Source organism: Mastigoproctus giganteus, chromosome 12 (assembly GCF_048544385.1).
Source record: "Mastigoproctus giganteus isolate SK-2022 chromosome 12, ASM4854438v1, whole genome shotgun sequence".
NCBI lineage: Eukaryota > Metazoa > Arthropoda > Arachnida > Uropygi > Thelyphonidae > Mastigoproctus > Mastigoproctus giganteus.
This window is the reverse complement of record NC_143586.1, coordinates 1,437,604-1,463,458: the sequence shown is the minus strand read 5'-3', so window position 1 is coordinate 1,463,458 and position 25,855 is coordinate 1,437,604. Positions and strand designations below refer to the sequence as shown.

Below are 25,855 nucleotides of genomic sequence, written 5' to 3'. Positions count from 1 at the left end.
TGCATTTTGCTAATTCTGGCAAGAATTCAAAAGATTTTTTGTCTCAGAGTAGTGAAGAACAATGTTACAATTAGAAATTCAGGACCCTTACTCAACAAAAAATTTCCAATTTCTTCAAGAAAAGTGATAGTTAAGGAGGAACTGTAATTTTGAATTATCCAAAAAAAAATTGTTGTAGTAATTAATGAACATTAGTTAGTTTGTTGTTTAAAAAACATGTATATATATATATATATATATTTTTTTTTTTTTTTCATTTGACTTGAATTCTTTGTATTCAGTTTTGTTTTTGAACTTAAACATTTAAAAAATTTTTCCTTTTATTTTCATGACATTTTGAAGTAATACTGTTAACTTCACTTATCTTGTTAGATTATAGATGCTAGATTATAAATATAAAAGCTAGATTATAAATGAATTTTTATTTTCCTCATTTTTATGAATTATAGCTTGTGGTTATCAGTGGCTCTGTTTTTCTTACTAATGTTATTAGTGGAGTTCCCAGGGCTCAATGCTGGGCCCATAATTCTAACTAATTCCCCCTGCCCCCAATCGTCTTACTTAATGAGGTTTTGCTATGTTCTTTATTTCTCATGGATTTATATAATGCTTAATATAAAAATTATTTGGGCTTAAAAGATATTTTTTTTCTTTTGATAAGTTCTAAATTTTATTGGCACATTTTTGGTTTTATTAGTCTGTTAATTTACTGCATATTAAAGAGCTAATTCCCTTATAGCTGAAATAGTAGGAATGGGAGCCACACCAATGGGAGATACTCAGTTTGGTTCAAGAACTAGAAAAGGAATGTTCCGAACTGTAAGTCAGCTGTATAAGGAGCAGTTAACAAAATTGATGGTTACACTTCGCAATACAAATCCCAACTTTGTCCGTTGTATTATCCCAAACCATGAAAAAAAGGTATGTATCATCCTTATCGATGTCATTTTGATTTAATAACTATTCATTTATGAGAGTCATGCTAGTCACTCTGGTTATTAAGAACTTTCAGTGCCAAGGTTCACAATCAGCCATACATTTTTCAAGGTAGCATACAGGCTCAAACTCGCACCAACCTTATTTGTAGCTGTATATACTAACCACTGAACTACTGTTGGCCCTGTTATAGTTAGCTGTAATTAAGTTAAATTTTAATTTAACTCTTGATTTTTTAAGGAGTCCTTATATGCTGTAATGTAATAACTAGATCGTATGTATAGCTTAGCTTAATTTTAATTTAACTTAATTACAGTTAACTGGTAATTATAGCCTAATCACAGCCTAATTAATTAGGTTGTAATTAATTATAGCTATAACCAAAAAATATATTTAACCTGTTATAATTGTATTATTTGCAATTTTTATTCATTTATATTCCCATCTCTGTTACAACCTGATGGTTCTGTTGCATCCGCAGCAAAGATAAAGCTGATTTTATTAGCATCCTTCTTTTCTTCTAACTGTTGCATCAAAAACCATGATAAATCTCCTTCCATACCCTATACACTCCACTCACTGCTTCCTCTAGTCTTTCCACAAAAGGATATTAGAAAAATTCTAAACAAGCTATAGCTATCGCAGATTCCAATGTTAATTTACAGTAGTGGAACCCACATACACCCCATTATGGAAGAGTTTATTGGTGATGAATGATGGTAAACATAAAGTGGTAAATTTATTAGTATAAAACAGAACTACATGCTCAATACATTGAACATTGTATTTCAATATTTGTAGAAAAATAAGAGAAATTTACCTAATATCATGGCGCCTCCGTAACCAGGTGGGAAGCAGCAGTGCATAGCACACGCTTCTTGATTAGACCAGGGTTCGAGCCCGTCACCCCCAAATACGGAGGATGCGGAAAGGTCAGGGAATGACCACCGCATATCCCGGAGCAATATGGCCTTAGTTGCTAATGCTCCTAAAAACCAAATAACAACAACAACAACAACAACAACCTAATATCATAAGTAGAATGCTTCCGTATGACACTCTCCAGCAAATTAAAATGAATATAAAATTAAGACAAAATGATTGCAGTAATAAAATGATTAGATATTTTTTATTACTGTAATAATTTTTCATTAATTTTATATTCGTATTAATTGCTGGAGAATGAATATGGAAGTATTCTATGTATCATATTGAGGTAAATTTCTCTTATATTTCTAAAAATAATGTGATAAATGTACATCGTCTTACTTTTGCAGAGTTGATGGTGCTCTGTTGTAAGTGAAATGTGTAATATGCTCTTTGGTGCTGCAATATAATGATGACATTTCATACTACTTTTCTTCAAAGTTGATAATGGAGCACATCACTCCAAAACTTCTTGGAGTATATTTTGTTGTTATCACTTTTATTATTTATCTGTATATTTTTAGAAATAAAAATATACAGGGTTGTTAAAATTAAAGTATCCCTATGTAGAGGGCTCTGGAGTGAGTTCTAAGGCTTGTACTGAAGAGAAATTTGGACAACAGGCACAATAAAGAATGCACTCGCCATTTATAGGGAAAAAAAATAGTTACAAAATTTGTCACTATATGGCGCTGTGGCAATACAAATCGCTTGAAGAGTGCTACAATTGTTCAATATGGCCTCCATTTTGGTCAGCGACAGTTTCCATTCGAAGACAGCATTTTCTGCAGCAGAACGTAACATGTCAACTGGAATAGGCAGCACATGACATCTAATTCTGTCCTTCAGATCTGCCAGAATTTGACATCCTTTCCGATATACCTGGTTCTTCAAAAAACCCCACAACCAGAAGTTGCATGGGGTGAGGTCCAGTGATTGGGGGTGGCCAAGATGTCTGGAAACAGCGGCCGATGACCTGTTCATCTGTAAAGAGTTGCCTTAGCAATCTTTGGACACAATGATGGATGTGGGGTGGTGCACCATCTTGCATGAATATGGTATCCTGAAGGCACCCATGTTGTTGGTGCAGCTCTAGTATTGTGAAATTTGCCAAAATTTCTTAATATCTCTGTCCAGTAAACCAGACACCATATAGCATTCTATGCTCTTTGCTGTACAGTAAGCACCCCCAGCTCTACAGGTGCTAGCTGGATGTATACCCCTAAACCTAGAGGTAATAAGAAGAGGATTGATACAATCCTCTTCTTATTACCTCTAGGTTTAGGGGTATATACATCCAGCTAGGTTTAGGGGTATATAGGGCTATCAACGATTGATGAGGAGTATTCCCACCGAAACAGCAGACATCACTTTTAACCTTGATAACAACCCCAAACAGGAAAGGAAGAGAATCTCTGAAATTATGTACAGCACTTAGCAAGAGACATGGGACACCACCAATAAAGGATTAATAATCAAAACGTTCATTCCCTCTGGGAACCTCATCAGTCCAAAGCCTCCCTGTTACTCACCAGGCCTCCATACTACATTTCTATTGACAGGCCATGGACCTTTAAAGATAAGCCAACATTCCTAGGCATAGAAAATGATCTACTGTGTCACCGTGGGGCTAAAGAAGCATTAGCATTAGTAGTAGGAGTAGTAGTAGTGGCATGTGATGCAAGAAAGCAAGTGTATGAGCTCATGCAGCATCAGCCAAAAAAAAAAAAAAAAATCACACCATTAATTTCAAATGCCTGTCCAGTTCCTCCTTAAATTTATTCAACCTATCAGCTTCCACAACAACAGATGGAAGTTTGTTCCAGCAATTAACCACACGCTGGCTAAAGGCAAATTTCTGCAGATCTATTCTACATTTGTCTTTTCTTAATTTGAATTTATGCCCTCCCTTAGGTTCGTAATCTAAACAAGTGGAAGGATCCTATCAGAATTCAGCGTGCTCAACCCATTCAAGGCCTTATACACCTCAATCAGATCACCGCGCAGGTGCCTAGTCTCCAGCCACTGCAATTTGCAGAACTTAAGCCTCTCTTGGTAAGAACTTAAGCCTCTCTTGGTAACCCTTCATTCCCCTCACCAATCTTGTTGCCCTTCTCTGTACACACTCAAGCAAATCGACATCCTTCCTAAAATGAGGCCTCCAGACCTGTACGCAGTACTCAAGGCATGGGCTGACCATTGCCTTATACAGAGGGACAATCACCTCCTTTTTCCTGCTAGCAAAATTACTATATATCATTGACAAAACCCCATGACCTGCCCTGGCAGCCTGTCTGCATTGCTCAGAAAACTTCATATCTGACTGCAAAATTACTCACAGGTCTTTTTCATTTTCTATCACCTTAAGTGTAGTACCACACAGTTGGTAATTTTCTCTTGGGTTACTTCTACCCATATGCAGTACTTTGCATTTGTCAAGGTTAAACTTCATTTGCCACTTCTTAGCCCATCTGCCCAAATTATCTAGATCCTGTTGCAGTATCATGCTGCCATTACTGTCATTAATAACCCTGCCAACCTTTGTATCATCTGCAAACTTCGACACTTAGCCTGATATAACTTCATCAATATCATTGATAAATATACAAAACAACAGTGGAGGCATAAGATGCTAGAAAGCAAGCTTATGCAGTATCAGCCAAAAGTCGCAGGTTCGAATCCCGCCTCGGGCTTGGATCAAAGTACTGCAAAAACCTTGGGAGGTGCATTATGGCCGCAGAAGCTGATGCGCCAACAACTACCAAAAAAAACCCCCCCCTCCCATTTCACCCCGCCATTCGTTCCAAATGCCTGTCCAGCTCACTTCAGCCTTAAATTTATTTAGGCTATTAGCTTCCACAACAAAAGAAGGAAGCCTTTTCCACCAATCACTACCCGCTGGCTAAAGGAAAATTTCCGCACATCTATTCTACAACTATCTTTCCTCAATTTGAAACTGTGTCCACTCAGGTTCTTAGTCTGAGCAAGAGGAAGAATCCCATCAGCATTCATCTTGCTCAGATCACCTCAATCAGATCACCTCACAGGTGCCTAACCTTCAGGTGCTGCAATTTGTAGAACTTAAGCCTTTCTTGGTAAAAACACCCCTTTGTTCCCCTCACCAATCTTGTTGCCCTTCTTTGTACTCGTTCTAGCAACTCTACATCCTTCCTAAAATGAGGCCTCCAGATCTGTACACAGTACTCTAGGTGTGGCCTGACCATTGCCTTGTATAACGAGATATTCACCTCCCTGACCCTGCTAGCAAAATTCATATATATCATTGACAAGACTCCATGACCTGCCCTGGCAGCCCATCTCCACTTCTCAGCAAACTTCATATTTGACTGCACAATTAACCCCCAGGTCTTTTTCACTTTCCACTTCCCTAAGTGTAGTACCACACAGTTGGTATGTTTCTCTTGGGTTATTGCTACCCATATGCAGTACTTTTCTTTTGTCAATGTTAAACTTCAGTTGCCACTTCTCAGCCTATTTGCCCAACTTATCTAGATCCAGTTGGAGTAGCATACTGTCTTTACTGTCGATAACAACAACCCTGCCAACCTTTGTATCATCTGCAAACTTGGATATTAAACCCAATATACCTTCATCAATATCATTGATAAATATACAAAACAAAAATGGGCCAACACCGAATCCTGGGGAACTCCACTAATAACATTTGTCCACAAAGAGCAGAGTCCATTGATTACCATTCTCTGTTGTCTCCCACTCAACCATCCCTTTATCCATTATAGCAACTTGCCCTTAATGCCATACTGCTCCAATTTGTACAGTAGTCTTCCATGTGCAACAGTATCAAAAGCTTTCCTGAAATCCAAGTATATGATATCAAAATTATTTTTGGCATTCATTTTATTTGTGACTACGTCATAGTTTCCAATCAAATTGGTCAGACAAGACCTCCCTTTAACAAACCCATGCTGTGTCTTAACTATTACTGCAGTCTTGTCTAGATGATTCTGCAATGCTTCTTTAACCAGTGATTCCATTATTTTTCCCAGAACACAAGTTAAACTAACAGGTCTGTAGTTACTTGTGTCACCCTTTGAACCCCCCTTTGTGAATTGGGAATACGTTTGCACACTTCCAGTCCATAGGGACCTCCCCCTGAGTCTCAGGAAGCTCCCATAATTATGGCTAAGGGTTTGCTTACTTCCTTTTCTGCCTGCTTTAATATAACTGGATGGATCCAGTTACCCCCAAATGCCTTCCCTTTGTTTAACTTCAACAATTTCTCCCCCACTTTGCTCTCAGTTATTACAAAATCACTTAGCAGGATCATGAGCAGGATCATGAATAGTCAACCCATCTATGTTAAGTGATCCAATCCGATTCATCCCTTTCCTTCTAGAGTTTACATAATTAAAGAACCCCTTCTATTTTTCTTTGCATCCTTTGCCAAAAATTTCTCGTAATCTGCCTTCACCTGCCTAACCTCCTTTATGACATGATTACAGACTAGTTTATACCTGCCATAGGCTTCTATGTCACCTGATACTTTATATGCATCCCATACATTTTTCTTCTCTACCACGAGCCTCATTAATTTATCTGACCTCCATTTAGGCCTAAACCTTGAACTGTATTTCTTAGTCGGAATGAAAAGCCTAGTAGTCTCCAAAATGAAGTCCCCGAAGGCTTCCCATTTAGAATTCAATGTTGGTAACATCATCAGTTGATCCCACTGAGCAGAATTTAAAAACTGTCTGAGACCTCTGTAGTCACCTTTACGAAAGCAAAAGCCGTTCCCTTTATTTAACCTTGATGGAAGTTACATCTTTTATTAATTCCCACATGTACATTGTGATCACTGTCACCCAGTGGCTCTTTTATCTGCAAATTCTTAATGCATTAAAAATCACTGCTGATAATCAGATCAAGAGTATTAATTCCTCTGGTTGCCTCTCGAACATGTTGCTGTAGAAAGCAGTCATCCAATAAATTCACAAAAGTCTTGCTAGTGTGCGAGTGACCAACTCACAAGTTCCAGTCAATATCTGGAAAGTTAAAATCCCCCATTATAAGACATTCTGATTTACTGGCCCACTGTATTTCTCTGCACAACTGCTCATTATACTCATCAGATATATTCATTAGGCCTATAACACACACCTACTCTCATTTTTACTTTCCTAGTGCTTATTTCACACCAAACAGACTCAACACTGCATTGTCCACCAACATCAATTGGATACACTTCCTTAGATTTTATGCATTTGTTAACTAATAGCATAACCCCTCCTCCCTTCCTGTCCTGTCTGTACTTCCTGTACACATTGTACTCCCCAAATTCCAATTCTGCACTGCTTATATCTGTGTGACACCAAGTCTCTGATATCCCAAGAATATCTGCCTTTGATGTCTTGACTAGCACTTCAAGCTCATCAAATTTATTAACTGTACTCCTAGCATTGGTGTACATGCAGGTATCCATAATTGATGCCGCCAACTCTGACCAAATATATAACTTTATACATATAAATAGAATAAAATTAAAAATAAATAAGTAAAATCGACTGTACACTGTAGTATAATTTAAAATACCATAAATCATATGAATTCATATCAAATCATATAAAAACTTTTAAAAAATACTATACATTAAAAGCATTAAACCCATACTGCTGTAAAACTGAGGCTTTTGGCAGCTTCTGCTGCCTTCCTCAACATGAGTAGTGCTGCATCAACATTTCATTATATTGTTGTGTTCATCATTAAACCCGTACTGCTCATAGTAGTACGGGTTTAATGCTTTTAATGTATAGTATTTTTTAAATGTTTTTATATGATTTGATATGAATTCATATGATTTATGGTATTTTAAATTATTACAGTTTATAGTCGATTTTACTTATTTATTTGTAATTTTATTTTATTTATGTGTATAAAGTTATAATTGGTCAGAGTTGGCAGCATCAATTATGGATAGATTTCCTGACTACAGAGGCCTTTTTAGTGAACTACATGCACCTGTTCCTACACTTAGTTACCCTAACACAGCGAATGTATTTATTTGTTCCACTATGACTCCCAACAGTCCTGAAAATCTCCATTACCTTTCTTTCCAGGCTGCTACTCATTTTAATCGAAGCAGTGTAAGAATCACTTTTGCCTCTGCCTGCAGCCACTGTTAACCTTTTAGTCTGTATATCACCCTCCAAGCTAGCAATTTTCCGACCCACCTAATGCTACCGTAATAACATTAGCATTAGCATTAGCATTAGCAGAGGCATATGATGCAAGAAAGCAAGCTTATTCAGCATTAGCCAAAAAAAAAAAAAAAAAAACCCACTCCCATTTCACCCCTCCGTTCGTTCGAAATACCTGTCCAGTTGAGCTTTAAATTTGTTTAGGCTATCAACTTCAACAACAAGTGATGGAAGTCGGTTCCACCAACCAACCACCCGCTGGCCAAAGGCAAATTTCCGCACATCTATCCGACATCCGTCCTTCCTCAATTTGAATTTATGCCCTCTGAGGTGATTATTCTGAGAAAGATGAAGAATCCCATTGGCATTGAGCATGCTCAAACCATTCAAAGCCTTATACACCTCTATCAGATCACCTCGCCGGTGCCTAGTCTCCAGACTCTGTAATTTGCAAAACTTAAGCCTTTCTTCGTAAGAGCAACCCTTTGTTCCATTTACTAATCTTGTTGCCCTTCTCTGTACCCGTTCCAGCAGCTCTACATCCTTCTTGAAATGAGGCCTCCAGACCTGTATACAGTACTCAAGATGTGGCCTTACCATTGCCTTATACAAGGGAATAATCACCTCCTTATCCCTGCTAGAAAAATTCCTGTATATCATTGACAAGACACCATGAGCTACTCTTGCAGCTCGTCTGCACTGCTCAGAGAACTTCATATCTGCCTGCACAATTACCCCCAGGTCCTTTTCATTCTCCACCACTGTCAGTGTAGTACCGCAGAGTTGATACGTTGCTCTGGGGTTACTGTTTCCCATATGCAGCACTTTACATTTGTCGATGTTAAACCTCATTTGCCACCTCTCAGCCCATCTGTTCAACCTTTCCAGATCCTGTTGCAGCAGCATAGCGTCAGTATTGTCCTTAACGACCCTGCCAACCTTTGTATCATCTGCAAACTTGGACATTAAGCTTGATATCCCATCATCAATATCATTCATAAACACCGAAAACAACAACGGACCCAACACTGAACCTTGAGGAACTCCACTAATAACATTAGTCCACGTTGAGCAGTGTCCATTGATTACCACTCTCTGTCTTCTGCCACTCAACCATCCCCTTATCCATAGCAGCAATTTGCCTCCAATGCCACACTGCTCCAATTTGTGCAGCAGTCTTCCATGTGCAACAGTATCAAAAGCCTTTCTAAGATCCAAATGTATAATATCAAAGTTATTCCCTGCATCCAGTTCTTTTGTGACTACATCATAGTATCCAATCAAATTGGTCAGGCAAGACCTGCCCTTAACAAAACCATGCTGCGTCTGAGCTATAACTGAATTCTTGTCTAGATGATCCTGCAGTGCTTCTTTAACCAGTGCCTCCATTAATTTACCTGGAACAGAAGTTAAACTAACAGGTCTATAATTACTTGTGTCAGCCTTTGATCCTCCTTTGTGAATTGGGGTTACATTTGCACATCTCCAGTCTATGGGTACCTCCCCTGAGTCCAAAGAAGCTCTCATAATTATGGCTAGGGGTTTGCATACTTCCTTTGCTGCCTCCTTTAATATAACTGGATAGATCCCATCCACCCCAGGTGCCTTTTTTATGTTTATCCTCAACAATCTCTCCTCCACTTTCCTCTCAGTTATTACAAAATCATCCAGCTCACTGCCAATGTTTACTTTGGCAGTGAGCTGGATGATTTGATAATTCAACAGAAGTTATTCAACTTCTGTTGAATAACTCCTCATGCGTGAATGTAGATGCAAAATACTCGTTTAGATTGTTAGCCACCTGAGCAGGATCCTCAACTGTTGAACTATCAATATCCAGTGGACCAATCTGATTCATCCCTTTCCTTTTCGAGTTCAAGTATGTAAAGAACTCTTTTCTGTTTTTCTTTGCATCCTTTGCCAAGGATTTTTCATAGTCTGCCTTTGCCTGCCTAATCTCCTTTGTGACTTGGTTACAGACCAACTTATATCTATCATAGGCTTCCAGTCACCCATTAATTTGTATGTATCCCATGCATTTTTCTTCTCTGCCACATGTCTCATTAGTTCATCTGACAACCATTTAGGCCTAAACCTTGAACAATATTTCTTAGTTGGTATGTAAAGCCTGGTAGCCTCCAAGATTAGTTCCTTGAATGCTTCCCATTTTGAGTTTGCTGTTGGTAACATCATCAGTTGGTCCCACTGTATAGAATTTAAATACTGTCTCAGACCATCATAGTCGCCTTTACGAAAACAAAAACCCTTCCCTTTACCTCTGATGGTAGTTACCTCCTTGAGTAAATCCCACTTCAACACACTGTGATCACTGCCACCTAGTGGTTCATTTATCTGCAGGTTCTTAATGCATGAAGAATCACTACTGATAATCAGATCAAGAGTATTGCTCCCTCTTGTTGCCTCACGAACATGCTGATCTAGAAAACAATCATCCAATAAATCCACAAAAGCCTTGCTAGTGTGCGAGTGACCAACCCACAAATTCCAGTCAATATCTGGGAAATTAAAGTCCCCCATTATAAGACTCTCTGATTTACTGGCCCACTCTATTTCCCTGTTCAATATCTTATTATACTCATCAGAGTCATTAGGCCTATAGCACACTCCTACTCTCAATTTTGATTTCCCTATGCTTATGTCACACCAAACTGACTCGACGCTGCCCTGTCCATCGATGTCGACTGGCTTCACTTCCTTGGACTTTATGTGTTTCTTAATTAATAGCATAACCCCTCCTCCCCTCCTGTCCTGTCTATCCTTTCTATACACATTGTATTCCCCAAATTCCAGTTCTGCATTACTTATATCTGTGTGACACCACGTCTCTGATATCCCAACAATATCTGCCTTTGATGTTTTGAGCAATACCTCAAATTCATCAAATTTATTTACCAAACTCCTAGCATTGGTGTACACGCAGGTATACATGCACCTGTTTCTATTCTTAGCTACCCTAACACAACCCATGTGTTTACTTGTACCGCAATGACTACCAGCAGTCTCTGAAATATCCTGCATCTTGTTTTTCAGACTTCTGCTCATTTCAATAGAAGCAGTGCAAGAATCACTTCCACCTCTGCCAGTGGCTACTGTTAATCTATTAGTCGTTGTATCCCCCCCAACTAGCAGTTTTCCGACCCACCTAACACTGCCTCGACAGCATCAGCAAAAATTCTTGCACCCTTTCTATTTAAGTGTATCCCATCCCTGTAGAAGCAATCTCTCCTGTTAACAAGTACAGTCCAGGCTGAAAAAAATTCTACCCCTTGAGCCTTGCACAATCCCTCCAGGGCCGAATTGATCGACAAGGCTCTCATCATATACTCCCTCCTATCGTGTCTGGGCAGAATTGCAGACACTTTCAAGTTCAACCCTAATTCACGGCTTTTTTTCAACAGTGACCTGTACTTGCTAAGTAATTCCGCCGGTCTCCTACTCTTAATATCATTAGTGCCAACGTGTACAACTATATCACCTTTTGTGGCCTATATAGCATCAGCAAATATTCTTGCACCCTTTCTATTTAAGTGTACCCCATCCCTGTAGAAGCAGTCACTCCTGTCAACAAGCACAGACCAGGCTGAAAAACAATTCTACCCCTTAAGCCTTGCACAATATCTCCAGGGCTGAATTGATCGACAAGGCTCTTATCATATACTCCCTTCTGTTGTGTCTGGGCAGAATTGCAGACCTTTCACTTTCAACCCTAACTCATGACTTATTTTCAACACTGACCTGTACTTGTTGAGTAAATCTGCAGATCTCTTACTCTTAATGTCATTAGTTCCAAAGTGTACAACAACAACATCACCTTTTGTGCCCTTAAAAGATGATATCTGCTCTTAACTTAATATTTCAGCAGAACTAAGAGCATAAACTGCCACCCCTCCTGTCCTGTCCTGTCCTGTCTGTCCTTCCTATATACATTTTACTCTCTATCACTAATGGAGAGTGATTCAACATCACTCTCCATAAGTGATGTTGAATATTCAAATTCAACATCACTTATATGTGAGTGATTCCATGTCTCCCCTATTCCTACAATTTCATGTCTTCCTACAATTTCATGTCTGTATTTCATGACTTAATCAGTACTAGAAATTCATCAAATTTATTTACAATACTTCTAGCATTGATGTACATGCAAGTATACATGCACATGTTCTTACTCTTAGTTACCCTAACACAGCCCATATATTTACTTTTCCATGATGACCCACAGGAGGACCTGAAATCCCTGTCAGCTTACTTTCCTGGCTGCTGCACATTCCAATAGGAGCAGTGCAAGAATCACCTTCACCTCTGTCTGCAGCTCTAGCTAAAATATTAGTCTATATATCCCACCCTAATCTACTAGTTTCCAACCCGCCTATTGCTGTTGCAATAGCATCAGCAAATATTGTTGCTTCCTTTCAATTTAAGTATATCCTGTCTCTATAAACTATCTTTCCTGTTAACAAGTACAGATCACACTGAGAAAAATTCTACCTGACGAGCACTGTACATTCTCTCTAGGGCTGTATTGATTGACAGAGCTCTCAACATTCCTCTTCCTATAGTGTCTGGGCAGAATTGCAGACACTTTCAAATTCAGTCCTAACTTGCAACTTTTTCCCAGAATTGCCGTGTTTTCAATATCACCTTTTATGCCCTTAAAAGGTGATGTCTGCTCTGCAACGTCATGTATCTTTATTCTTGTCAGACATACCTTGTACTATTCCAGACATGCCCTATGTACTAGTCCTATTCTTTTTTGCACAACATAAGGGGATGATTATTTAATTCACGGAGTGATGCAAGATGTTATCTTAATTGTCATCATCTGAATCTTCTATGGATTTCTCCTTCTTGAAATACTCTCCCTTGAACTTTACACACCATCACCAGTAATGTATGCACACAATAAATGCTTCTTGCAAGCCACTTTCCAAAAGGCTGTGAAGCAAAAGGGGAAGCGGAAGTCTTGTTAGACCAATTTAATTGGACTCTATGATGTCTTCACAAAGGAACTGGATGGAAAAAATAATTTGGATCATATACTTGGATTTAGGAAAGCTTTTGATACTGTTGTGCATGGAGAACTACTGTACAAATTGGAGGAGTATGGCATTAAGAGCAATTTGCTGCTATTGATAAAGGGCTGATTGAGAAGACAGAGTGGTAATAATGGAAACTGTGCTTTGCAGACTAATATTATTAGTGGGGTCCTCCCAGGGTTCAGTGTTGGGCCCATTGTTGTTTTCTTTATTTATAAATGATATTGTGAAGGTATATCAGGCTTAATGTCCAAGTATTTGCAGATGATATGAAGGTTAGCAAATTGTTAATGACAATAATATCAGTATGCTACTGCAACATTATCAAAGAGAGCAACTCAGTTAAAAACATAGCAAAGCCCTGCAAATACACTCCATCATCTTCAGCATTAGCCAAATCTTGTCAATGGCTGTGTTCTTGTTGATATCTCTTAAGTAACAACTGCCGGAAACTTCTACCGATCTCTGTGGAGGTATGCAAATGCTGAGATAAGTGATTGCACAATCTGGTTCCACTGTGCCTCAAGTTACACTCATTTATTGGCTCATCAAATATAATATTAACAACAGCACACAAATGTTTCACCTTCCTGAACCCAATCATTTAAAATATCATTGAGATGCTGTTCTCTGCACTCAAATTTTCCTGGTCTGAGAGTAATATTAAAAAAGAATTGCTTAAGATCTTGAATAGGATAACTGTTTTTTTTTTTTTTTTTTTTATGTAAACCCCAAATACGAGAGGTATTAGAACCTATAGTACTTAGTACCGTGCTTGGGTTGGAGGTTCAGAAGACGGAAGAAGATATTTGTTGACATTGGACTTGAACTTCTGTAGAGTGTAATTTTCAGGAAATACATATGAAGGAAGGTTGTTCCAGAAAACGGCAGTTGAATGAATAAATGAAGAAGATGAAAAGTTGGTTCTGTGAGTTTGAAGTTGGACAGTAAATGGATGTTGGCTGGTGGCGGCACGTGTTCGTACTGTAACTATCCGTTAGCCTGTCTTGGTCTCTACACAAGTCTGGTGCAGAGCTGGAACTTTGTTGGTATGAGCAGGGCACCAGCCCCAGACAGCATTTTATGAGCGCACTTGAAAACTGCTTTATTTTTGATTTAATAACAGTCTGACATCTGTTTATCGAATTTCTTTGTAGCAAATTTTTTGACTTCTTCTTGGTAAATACATTTTTTTTATTTTATTTATTTATTTTTTTTATTATATAGTATTATACCAGGGTACCTGCCTGCCCACTGATGATGACGCCCAATAGCTTCAAAACGGTCGTCTGGGTGGTGGTATCCTCTGAAAATAAATAACAGTAGGCTTTTCTACGAGAAGCATTATTTATTTGAAGTAGTGCAATACCGCTATCTCATTGTGAAGGCAACCACAATATGAGATGCAATTAAAACGATGCCTTCTATGCTACTTACGAAGTTCAAATTTATGGGTTAACTATGGTGTATTTACACTGATACTATATAGTTAATTACCAAAACCCATAAAAATTATGTCTTGTGCATTTCATTTTCAAATTTTTTTTTTATGAAAACCCAAAACACCAGAGGTATTAGAACCTATAGTACTTAATACCGTGCTTGGGTTCGAGGTTGAAAAGACGAAAGAAGATATTTGTTGACATTAGACTTGAACTTCTGTAGATTGTAATTTTCAGGAAATATGTACGAAGGAAGTTTGTTCCAGAAAACGGCAGTGGAATGAATAAACGAGGAAGATGAAAAGTTGGTTCTGTAAGTTTGAAGCTGTACAGTAAATGGATGTTGGCTGGTGGTGGCATGTGTTTGGACTGTTTTGAAAGAGAGAGCGGGAATTATAGAAGCTAATTCAGAAGAACAGTACCCATGGAAGTAGTAGTACAAGTAGTAGTAGTGGCATGTGATGCAAGAAAGCAAGTCTGCCCATATGAGCTTATGCAGCATCAGCCAAAAGAAAGAAAAAACAAATCACACCATTCCCTCTAAATGCCTGTCCAGTTTCTCCTTAAATTTATTCAATCTATCAACTTCCACAACGACAGATGGAAGTTTGTTCCAGGAATTAACCACCCGCTGGATAAAGGCAAATTTCCACACATCTATTCTACATCTGTCTTTTCCTAATTTGAATTTATGCCCCTTAGGTTCATAATCTGAACAAGTGAAAGGATCCCATCAGAATTCAGCGTGCTCAACCCATTTAAGGCCTTATACACCTCAATCAGATCACCGCCGAGGATTACCTAGTCTCCAGCCACTGCAATTTGCAGAACTTAAGCCTCTCTTCGTAAGAGGATTCCTTCATTCCCCTCACCAATCTTGTTGCCCTTCTCTGTACACGCTCAAGTAAATCTACATCCTTCCTAAAATGAGGCCTCCAGACCTGTACGCAGTACTCAAGGCGTGGCCTGACCATTGCCTTCTACAGAGGGATAATCACCTCCTTTTCCCTGCTAGCAAAATTCCTATATATCATTGACAAAACACCATGACCTGCCCTGGCAGCCTGTCTGCATTGCTCAGAAAACTTCATATTCCCAGGTCTTTTTCATTTTCTACCACCTTAATTGTAGTACCACACAGTTGGTAAGTTCCTCTGTGGTTCATCATCATCAGCCATTTTCAATCCACTGCAGGATGAAGGCCTCTCCAGCAACTTTCCAGTTCCTTCTGTTTTGAGCACTGGCCATCCATTTACTACTCAAAAACTCATGAATTTCATCTATCCATCTCCGCCTTTGTCTTCCAGGTTTTCTTCTAGCTCCTCTTGGGTACCATTCTGTTATTTTCTTAGTCCATCTGTCATCATGTCTTCGAGCTACATGTCCTGCCCAAGACCATTTTAGTTCTTTAGTTTTGATAAGAATGTCCTTTACTTGGGTTTGCTGCCTAATCCATGTGTTTCTCTTCTTTTCTAACAGTCTGATTCCCAATATAATTCGTTCCATTCTTCGCTGTGTAGTTCTTAGCTTCTCTTCCATTCTTTTGGTGAGTGCCCAAGTTTCACTTCCATAAGTCATGGTGGGGAGTATACATTGATTCATTATTTTACGTTTCAGACAAACTGGGATATTGCTCTTCAGTATGTGACTATATTTCCTGAATGCTATCCATCCAAAATTTATTCTTCTCTTGACTTCCAGCCATTTATCATTATTACAGCTAATAACTTGTCCCAGATAAGTATATGACTCCACCTTTTCAATTACTGCTCCTTCAATCATTATTTCCCTTTCCGTGGCATTCTTGTTCATCATTACTTTTGTTTTAGCCATATTCATCTTTAGTCCAAAATCCTTACTAACTGTGCATAACTGATTAAGATTTTCCTCTAATTCTTTGGGATCGTGGCTTATGACTACAATGTCATCTGCAAATCGTAAATGGTTTAGGTACTCTCCGTTCACATTGACTCCTTTCTGCGACCAGTCTAATCTTCTGAAAGCTTCCTCAAGGGAGGCAGTAAACAGCTTCGGAGATATTAGTAACCACCTCTGTGGTTACTTCTACCCATATGCAGTACTTTGCATTTGTCAAGGTTAAACTTCCGTTGCCACTTCTTAGCCCATCTGCCCAAATTTTCTAGATCCTGTTGCAGTAGCACACTGCCACTACTGTCAGTGTGCTACTGCAACAGTAGTATCTGTACAAAATGCATGCAGCAGAAACAGACCATCAGTGAGACAGTGAGTGGAGGGACTCTGTTACAGAGGAGTCATTAATTAACCTAACTACCCTCTTCTGAATGGAATCTAGAAGCCTGAGAGGGTTTTGGGGGCACCGCCCCAGTGTGGGAACAATATTCTATGGTAATTGGTGGATTTGCAATTTGTACAGAGTGAACAGCTGTTTGTAATAAAAGTAACACCGAGAGCGAAAGAGGAAACCAAGTTTTTTAGATGCAGAGGAAGCAATATTTGTTATGTCCTTGTGCCAGGAGAGATTAGAAGTCAGGGTAATCCCCAAAAGGATATATTATTTTGCCTAGAAATCGAAGTGTCACCAAAGATAAGCATAGGAACAGAAGAATCCTTTTTGCAAGATATAAAACAAGACTGAGTTTCAGAAGGATTGAAATCAACTAAGTTGTCTTTGCCCTACTGGAGAATTATCTGGAGATCGGCATTTAAATAGCAGATATTTGAGAAGTTGAAGTTGATTGAGCATGGCAAGGTTTCTCAAAAATGTAAAGTGGAATGCAACGTGCTATCATTGGCAAAACTATGGATAGGATTTCCAGTCAATGGAAAAATGTTATTAGTATACAAGAGGAAAGAAGTGTGGGAAAGAACTGAACCTTGAGGGACACCAGCATTAGTGGAAAAGTTAGAAGACAGAGAGCCATCTACCATCACCCTCAGCGAGCGATCAGAGAGAAAATTGGATAACCATTTGCAAAGAACAGTTGGCAAATCATAAGATGGAAGCTTGTTTTGGAGACCTTTATGGTAAACATGACCGAAAGTCTTTGAGATGGCAAGAGCAACTGCTTGTGTTTCCCCAAACTTTTCCTTTGAATTTGTCCATAAATGAGTAACATAAGCCAGAATATCACCAGTGGATTGACACTGATGGAATCTGTACTGGCATTCATTGATCAGACAGAAGGTTTCTAGATAGTTTAAGAGTTGGCGGTTAATTGATTTTTCTATTACTTTAGAAAGAATAGTAGTAATTGCAATGGGACGATAATTTGATGGGAGGGATTTGTAACCCTTTTAGGAACTGGCTGGATATGAGCAAATTTCTAAGCAGAAGGAAAAACGCCTTTGGAATAAGAAAGTAAAAAAAAAACGGCGGCAAAGAACAGGAGTAAGTTCAGGAGCACAGGTTTTGAGAACAAGTGGAGAAATACCATCGGGACCTGGAGCTTTCTTAGCATCATGATTTGTCAAAATCCTTCTGACATCCTTTTGACGGAAGACCACAGGAGGCAATTAATGGAGTATGTTGGGAATTGTGGGAGGTGTTTTACCAAGATCATTGATACAGGAGTTGGAAGAAAAATGGGATGCTAGTAGGTCAGCTTTATCCGTGGCTGAAGTGACAACAGAACCATCTGATTTTGAGAGAGGTGGGAGCAGAGATGGGCAAAAGTTGTGGCCAATAGCTTTGGCAAGAGACCAGAATGCTCAGTTACCATTAGGGCAAGAAGCAAGTTTTCTACTCTTAGCCTGTTCAAAATCTAGTTTTGGACTGATTAATAACTGCTTTACAATTGTTGCGAGCTTTAGTGTAGGCAGAAAATGAATCTGAAGATTTGGAAAGAAGCCAATTACGATATGCAACGTTCTTCTCTTGAACAGACTTAGCACATTTATTGGAAAACCAAAGTGTAGATAAAGGACAAGATTTTACTGTGGAATGTGGAATAAAGGACTCCATTCCTATAAGAATAATTTCACTGTCAAAATCTGAGGAAACGTTGACATTAGAAGTTTTGAAACAGTAAACCGACCAAGGAAAAAAAGAAAAGAAATCTCGCAGGTCATCGCATTTTGTATTCTTGTAATGCCAAACAATACGAGGTTGGGAATTGCCATGAGATAAAGGCTCCATTGGAGAAGAAACAGTCACCAAGTTGTGATCTGAGGTCCCTAAAGGACCACTCACTTCGACCATGTACTTAGAAGGGTTGTTTGTGAGAAAAAAATCAAGCGTGTTGACTGCATGGTTAGGATTGTCCAGTATTCTCTAAATGAACAATCTGTGCAGGATCATTAGTAATTGCAAAAGCCTCAGCATCTCGACCTGCTGGGTCGATGTGACTAGAAAATGGAATCCAGCTGGAGTTGTGAACATTAAAATTACCAAGTAAAATTACCTCACTGTTAGGAAAGTTGGACTGGAGAAAGTCAAGCTGCAAAGAGTGGAGTTGGGAGTATGGTAGATGCAACAGATGAATTTGACACAATGAGGTAGAGAGATTTTAAGCCAGAGAAGATCGAAACTAGGATATTCCAAATTACCAAGTCTTTGACAGGGAATATCGGAATGGACATATGCACAAGTATCACCTTTGAGGTGAAAGGAATCATGCAGCAAATAATTTGGGCAGCTGAGATGGGCAGTGGTCGAATCAACCGATAACTGAGATTCTGTTAGAAAAAGTACATGGGATTTGGCTGACTGCAAGTGGAAATGGACATCATTGAGATTAGAATTGAGACCACATATATTTTTGAAATGAACTAGGAAGTGTTTGGGAGGTTTAGATCTTTTTGCAGATAAGCTTACTCTATTAGTTTGACAATTCGTTGTGTATTGGATAGTAAGAAAAAGTGGGGGGGGGACATGCTGTATGAATTAATTAAATTTTTATATATGGCATACACATGGTAAGAATATACCCAGAATCTTGACATAACGTGGCCTTGACAATGCCCTCCCCCCCGCATACACACTACTCAGACTCCCTTCAATCACTATCTGCAGAGTAGTGGTAGTAAGATTATACCCTAGCTGATCCGGAAGCCTCCTAAAGAGTTACCAATAGGTTCGGTCCAGTGTACTAACTTGTGGCCAGCCTGCGAATACCATTTTAGAGCTGTACCTTCAAAATGTAAGGAAGATTGGATCTTGCCACGACGCCCATCATAACCTCAAAAGTCGTCATGAAGTCATACTGCATAATGGAAGAGACGGACGGGTAAGGGTTGACCGGAACTTAGCTCTGGAGACTAAACATGGGTTCCACCACTTCAAATCTCCAATTTAAAATAGTTTCCATAGAACAAAGAAAATTTCCATATAATGAACAGATTACGAGAGATTCTTAACTTTGTAAACGCTGTTCCCACTTCTGGCCTTTAGGCAATCATAAAGTGCAGATTAAGAATTAAAGGGATTGCCATTCCCCAATGTAATGTGTTCGTAAAATCTATGCAGTCACCTATCCACATACCGAAAAGTCGTGCTAGTCAAGCCATAACCAGTCAGAAGATTAAAGCATATTCCCAAAATGGATAATTGCTTCTGTTCAGTCTGTGTTGGGGTTTCCCCTGTACACTGGCAAGTAGCCATCTGTTTTTTCGAGAAGTGAGTGATCCCCACCTTTCAGTAAATTTCTCGTCTAATGTTTACATGAATACACGAGTGATTCTGACATTTTGGACTGTATGCAAAGAACTGGCGAGAGTAGCAACATTTGGGGAGTGGAATGAGGGCAACTAAGATATTATATATGTACTTTTCAAAGATGAAACATTGGCAGATTTTGAAACTCTGCATCAAGGCCTTTGCTCTGAGGAAAATGTTCTTGAAAATACAGTATAGTATATTTGAGTGTTAAAATAAATGAAAATATCTATTTTTATGATTGCTGTACACTAAAATCAGTGTACAACAAAAGATTTTGACTTGCAGAAGGCTGCTTCCAACTTTGCATTAAAAAAGCAAAAAAAAAATCAGATATTTCAACAGAAATTGAAAGTTTCAAAAATCATGTTTTATCAATCTGCAGGATATAATGTAGTCCCTTTTCAACTTCTCCAATTCATTCATAAGCATTAGTAGAGACACAAGATGCAAGAAAGCAAACTTGTACAGCATTAGCCAAAAAAAAGAAAAACACTTCCCATTTCACCCATCCGTTTTCTCTAAAAGTTTGTCCAGTTTTTCCTTGGATTTTGCCTTCAGCCAGCAGGTAGTTGTTTGCTGGAACAGTCTTCCACCTGTTGTTGTGGAAGTTGATAGCTTAAATAAATTTAAGGCTGAATTAGACAAACATTTGGAGTGACTGAATGGGTGAAATGGGAAAGTTTTTTTTTTTTTTCTGGCTAATGCTATATAAGCTTACTTTCTTGCATCTTATGCCTCAACTAATGCTAATGCTAATTTATTTAAGTTATCAACTTCTACTATGAGAGATGATATTGTCGAATAGAATGTTATCCAAACAGAAATAGCGTTACAAATTTTTCTTACCTGCCTTTGACAGTGGCTTCTTGTGAAAGGTCCTTCAGTAAACTTAAATTGATTAAAAATTACCTTAGATCAACAACTGGACAAGAATGACTGACCAACATATCAATTATATCCACTGAAAATCATGTTGCACAAAACATAAATTATGATAAAATTATTGATGATTTTGCTTTGGCAAAAGCAAGAAAAATTCAATAAAATAATATATCTTCATTACATATTTTTAGTTTATGTTATTATGTTATAAGTACTCTATATTAAATTTTGCAATACTGTATTTTGTTTCTATGATTTTATTCTAGATATATAAACATAAACTATATGTGTTTTTTTTTATTATTTTTGTAGTTACATATATTTTCTTTTTTAAAATAATAATAGTTTACCTCAATATAGTACGTAGAACACTTCCGTATGATACTCTCCAGAAATTAAAAGGAAAAAATCGAAAAACAAATAATTAAAAATTAACTTAACCCAATAAAAAAAAAATTTGACACAATTAAAAATCAATTTAACACAATAAAATCAATTTAAAGCAATTAAAAATAAGAATTTTAACGAAAAAATTGCAAAACAATTTTCATTGATATTGATATCAACGTAGAACGTATTGAGCATTACAGCTCTGGTTCATACTATATATATATTTTCTGTGTAGTTTATATAAAAAGCAAAGTCTGTGTAGACAAATGAATATTTGTAAGTTTGTGTTTCTTTGATATTTTTTTTGTTATATTCATTGTATTATTTAAATTATTTTGCTAATAAATATATGCAAATCATAGATCATTGCAATAGTAATTTTTATAAATTCATAAAGATTGACTGACTGCATATAATATGGGCATATTTATATTACTTTTGCCCCAGGCACAGGATTGCCTAGTTCCATCTCTGGTCTGATGCCCTTGCTGAGAAAAGGGCATCTAGAAAAGCTGAACACATGGGCTGAGAAATGGCAACTGAAGTTTAACATTGACAAATGCAAAATGCTGCATATGGGTAGCAGTAAACCCAGATTAATATACCAACTGTGTGGTACTATACTCAGGGTAGTGGAGAATGAAAAAGACCTGAGGGTAATTTTGCAGTCAGATATGAAGTTTTTTTGAGCAGTGCAGACAAGCAGTAAGAGTAGCTCATGTGGTCTTGTCAATGATATACAGGAATTTTGCTGTCAGGGATAAGGAGGTGATTATCCCCTTGTATAAGCCAGTGGTCAGGCCACACCTTGAGAACAGCATACAGGTCTGGAGGCCTCATTTTATGAAGGAAGTAGAACTGCTGGAATGAGTACAGAGAAGGGCAGTGAGATTAGTAATTGGAACAAAACGGTTGCTCTTACCAAGAAAGTCTTTAAGTTTTGCAAATTGCAGAGTTTGGAGACCTGCGAGGTGATCTGATTGAGGTGCATAAAGCCTTGAATGGCATGTATGTATTTATTTGTTGTGGGCGGCACCTGGAACGTTAGTTCATCTCCGCCTCGTTAACTTATACAACTATATAAGGAATAAATACTGTACAAAAGAAAACCTCAACAGATTGAGGTAAACACAGATAATTTCAAAGTAAACAATGAAAGTAATCTTATGCATATTAACATAAAGAAAAGAAAAAAAAAAAAAAAACAAGTTCAAAGAAAATAATTAGGGATAACAGTACCATTCAACCGACAAAACTTTGCACAAGCCCAGAAGCAGGCACAAACCTTAAAAACAGTTGAGGTTAAATCCAGTAAGTCCTGCAGTCATTGGTAGCAAAGTCACAGTCAATCACCAATAACAAAGTCACAGTCAGTTAACAGCCATCTGAGCAAAGGAGCACAGGAATTTTCATCGCCTAATTGAGTTATAGTTGTAGGACACTTGTAGAGTTTCAAAAAAAAAAATAACACAACATACACACAGAGCACAAGTCCAGAAAGTTGAGAAAATGGACGTCATTGCAGTGAAAGTGAAGAGTCTTGAGCTGAATTTGAAACATTTGCATGTGTAGTCATTGCAGAAAGGATTGCTAGCCTTTTATTGAAGGTTGCCTTAGCAAAATCCTGAAGAGCGCGGTAACTTGTGATATTTGATACAAAATTAGGTTCCAATCCTGATGAAAAGTTGGGAATTGCATTCTGCAGAATTACTCGAAATTCATTGTATGAGGGACAAGAGTACAACACGTGCTGCCAATCTTCCACACCGCCACAATGGCAGAGTTCCGTAGGAGACAAGCGAAATTTAAACAATTTCTTATTTAATGATCCGTGTCCTGATATCAAATAGGAGGTAAACAAGTCAGGGCTAAACCAGACTGTAGATTTTTTATCCGTAAGAGAGTCAACTTCAGGAAAAAACTTACGAGTTACACTGCCCAGTGTTGTGTCATCCCACCTACCCTGCCACAAGTTGATCAACTCTTGCCAAATTCTTTGTCGTTCGGCTTTAACATCGACTTGAGTGTTAATAGAAATACCAAGGATCTGAGTGGGAATCTGACGTTTCAGGCGATAACATAAGCCTCTGAAAATTACGTATTTTCAGAGAGTGGTAACGTCCCGGCTAAAACCTGTAAAGCAGGTGTTGAAACTGTTCGACAAATCTTCAAAATACAAAGTAACATTGTACGCTGGATTGACATCAATTTTGATTGAAATTGTACAGTCCGCACCCTATGGAACCAAGCGCCAGCAGCATAGGTAACCATAGGGAGAAACACAGAGTTATAGTAGATTCTTAAACATCTTCTAGAAAGACCCCACTCAGTTCTAGAAACTCTGACAAGAGCGCCGGTGAAATTTCTGATCTTAATTCGCAGATTGGATAAATGAGGAAGAAAGTTTAACTTGCTGTCAATAGTTATTCCCAAAAGTTTAATTTCCGTTATTAGAGGTATTTGTCTGTTGTTTATTTTAACTCTTGGTGGTTGACGAACATCCAATTTAGAGCCAAGGATCATAATTTTTGTCTTGGTAGAACTAATTTTTAACTTATTTTCAACTGTCCATTGTTGAAGATCAGATAGAACTTTCTCAGCGGATATTTCAATAGAAGATCTTGGATTTCCACCAACAAGGACTGTCAAATCATCCGCATATGCCATGATCTTCACGTTGTCAAAAGTTCGGGTAATCCAACCTTGCAGGACAAAGTTCCAGAAAAGTGGTCCCAAAATGGAGCCTTGAGGACACCCTCGAAAGACCTGACGCAAAATTTGTCTGTACTTAGATCTGGCGGTGATAAATCTGTTAGAGAAATAGCTCTTAATTAGAAGATAAAGTTGCTGGGAACATTCGGCATGACGTAAACGTTCGAGGGCACTTTCCCACCAAAGGGAATCAAAAGCACCCTCGAAGTCAATAAAGATAGCAAGAGTATACTTGAAACTGGAGTGTTCAACAGAAGAAATGAAGTCTACAAGGGCGTCCTCGCAGGACCTTCCAGGAGTGAATCCATATTGATTAGGCGCAATTAATCCCCGTTCCAATAACAAGTTGTTTAATCGCAGGGCAATTAAACGTTCTAATAACTTACCAAGGTTGGCCAATAAAGCTATAGGCCGATAAGACCTCGGTTCCTGGGGAGGCTTGTCAGGTTTCCTAATCAGCTTGATAAGGGCTGTCTTCCACAGATCTGGGAAAGTCCCAGCATCTAAACATTTATTGAAAAGTTGTAGAAGTATACTGGGCTTAATCTTGGCGAGCCGTACTATAAAGGTACTCTCCAGCATGTCCATCCCTGGGCATTTCTTAACTTTCACTTGTTTGACCGCTGTGTCCAGCTCGATGGCACTAAAAGGCTCAGTCTTAATTGAAGAAACATACAGAGAATTGGCAGAACGAATATTAGTGTGAAAATCAGAGTCGGAGCTCACATTGTCCTGTAGAAAAAGATTATCTAGAATAATGTTTACAGAATCCGGCCAGTTAGTGGTCTCCAGACCATTGTATATGATCGATCCATACACTTCTTGTTAGTAAAATAATAAGAGGAGTATACCTCAATATAGTGCGTAGAACCCTTCCGTATGATACCCTCCAGAAATTAAAATGGAAAAAACGAAAAAATCGGCAAACTTACCGGTACATTAGAGTAAAAAATAAATAATTAAATAATCAATTTAACACAATACAAATCAATTTAAAACAATTAAAAATCAAATTAACGCAATTAAAAGAATCAAACGAAAATATTCAAAACGATTTTCCTTCCTGAAGCTGACAACGCTTTTCGACCGAATGTCGTGATCACAGGAATGAAAATTACCGAATCGGGTTAAACCTGTTACTTAAATAGAGATTATTTGTCTTCGCGCATGCGCGTAAAGGTCCACGAATCGGAGATCAAATATGGCCGCCGAACATTAACAGAATTCTCGTGTAATTTAATTTCAACGGTTTCTGCAATTAATAGTCGCGTATAATTACATTGAACGTTAAGTATTTTGGCTTCGTTAAATAAAAAAGTATGTTTTTCGTTAATGGCATGAAAGGCTAATTCTGACGCTGCTGAACGAGAAGCACGAACTGAGGCTTCATGTTGATTTACACGAATATTAAGAGAAAATCGGGTCGAACCCTGATAAGACGAGTCGCAATCACCGCAAGAAATGTTGTATACCAGATCATTAATTTGTGTTGCGAACGCTGAAAGAACCGAGCGATTGTTCAATATAGTGTGTAACTTACGTATTGGCCTAGCTACAATTTTAAATTCGGTATCTTTAAAGAATCTGTTAAGCTGTTTGTGCCACTGTTCAACATATGGGAGAGAAATAAAGTATTTTTTGATGTTACTATTGTTGATTGGTGTAGTATTTTATATCCTATCCTTAGCTTGTACC

General features: G+C 38.2%; 1 protein-coding gene across 1 annotated transcript in view; it reads left to right on the top strand.

Annotated features, from left to right (window-relative positions):
• Positions 1 to 25,855, top strand: part of LOC150076628 (uncharacterized) — a 1,101,557-nt gene that overhangs the window by 517,164 nt on the left and 558,538 nt on the right. Inside the window, exon 15 of the mRNA XM_090386980.1 lies at positions 740 to 921. Coding sequence (XP_090243106.1) covers positions 740 to 921 — 182 coding nt within the window. The remainder of the gene's footprint in view (positions 1 to 739; positions 922 to 25,855) is intronic.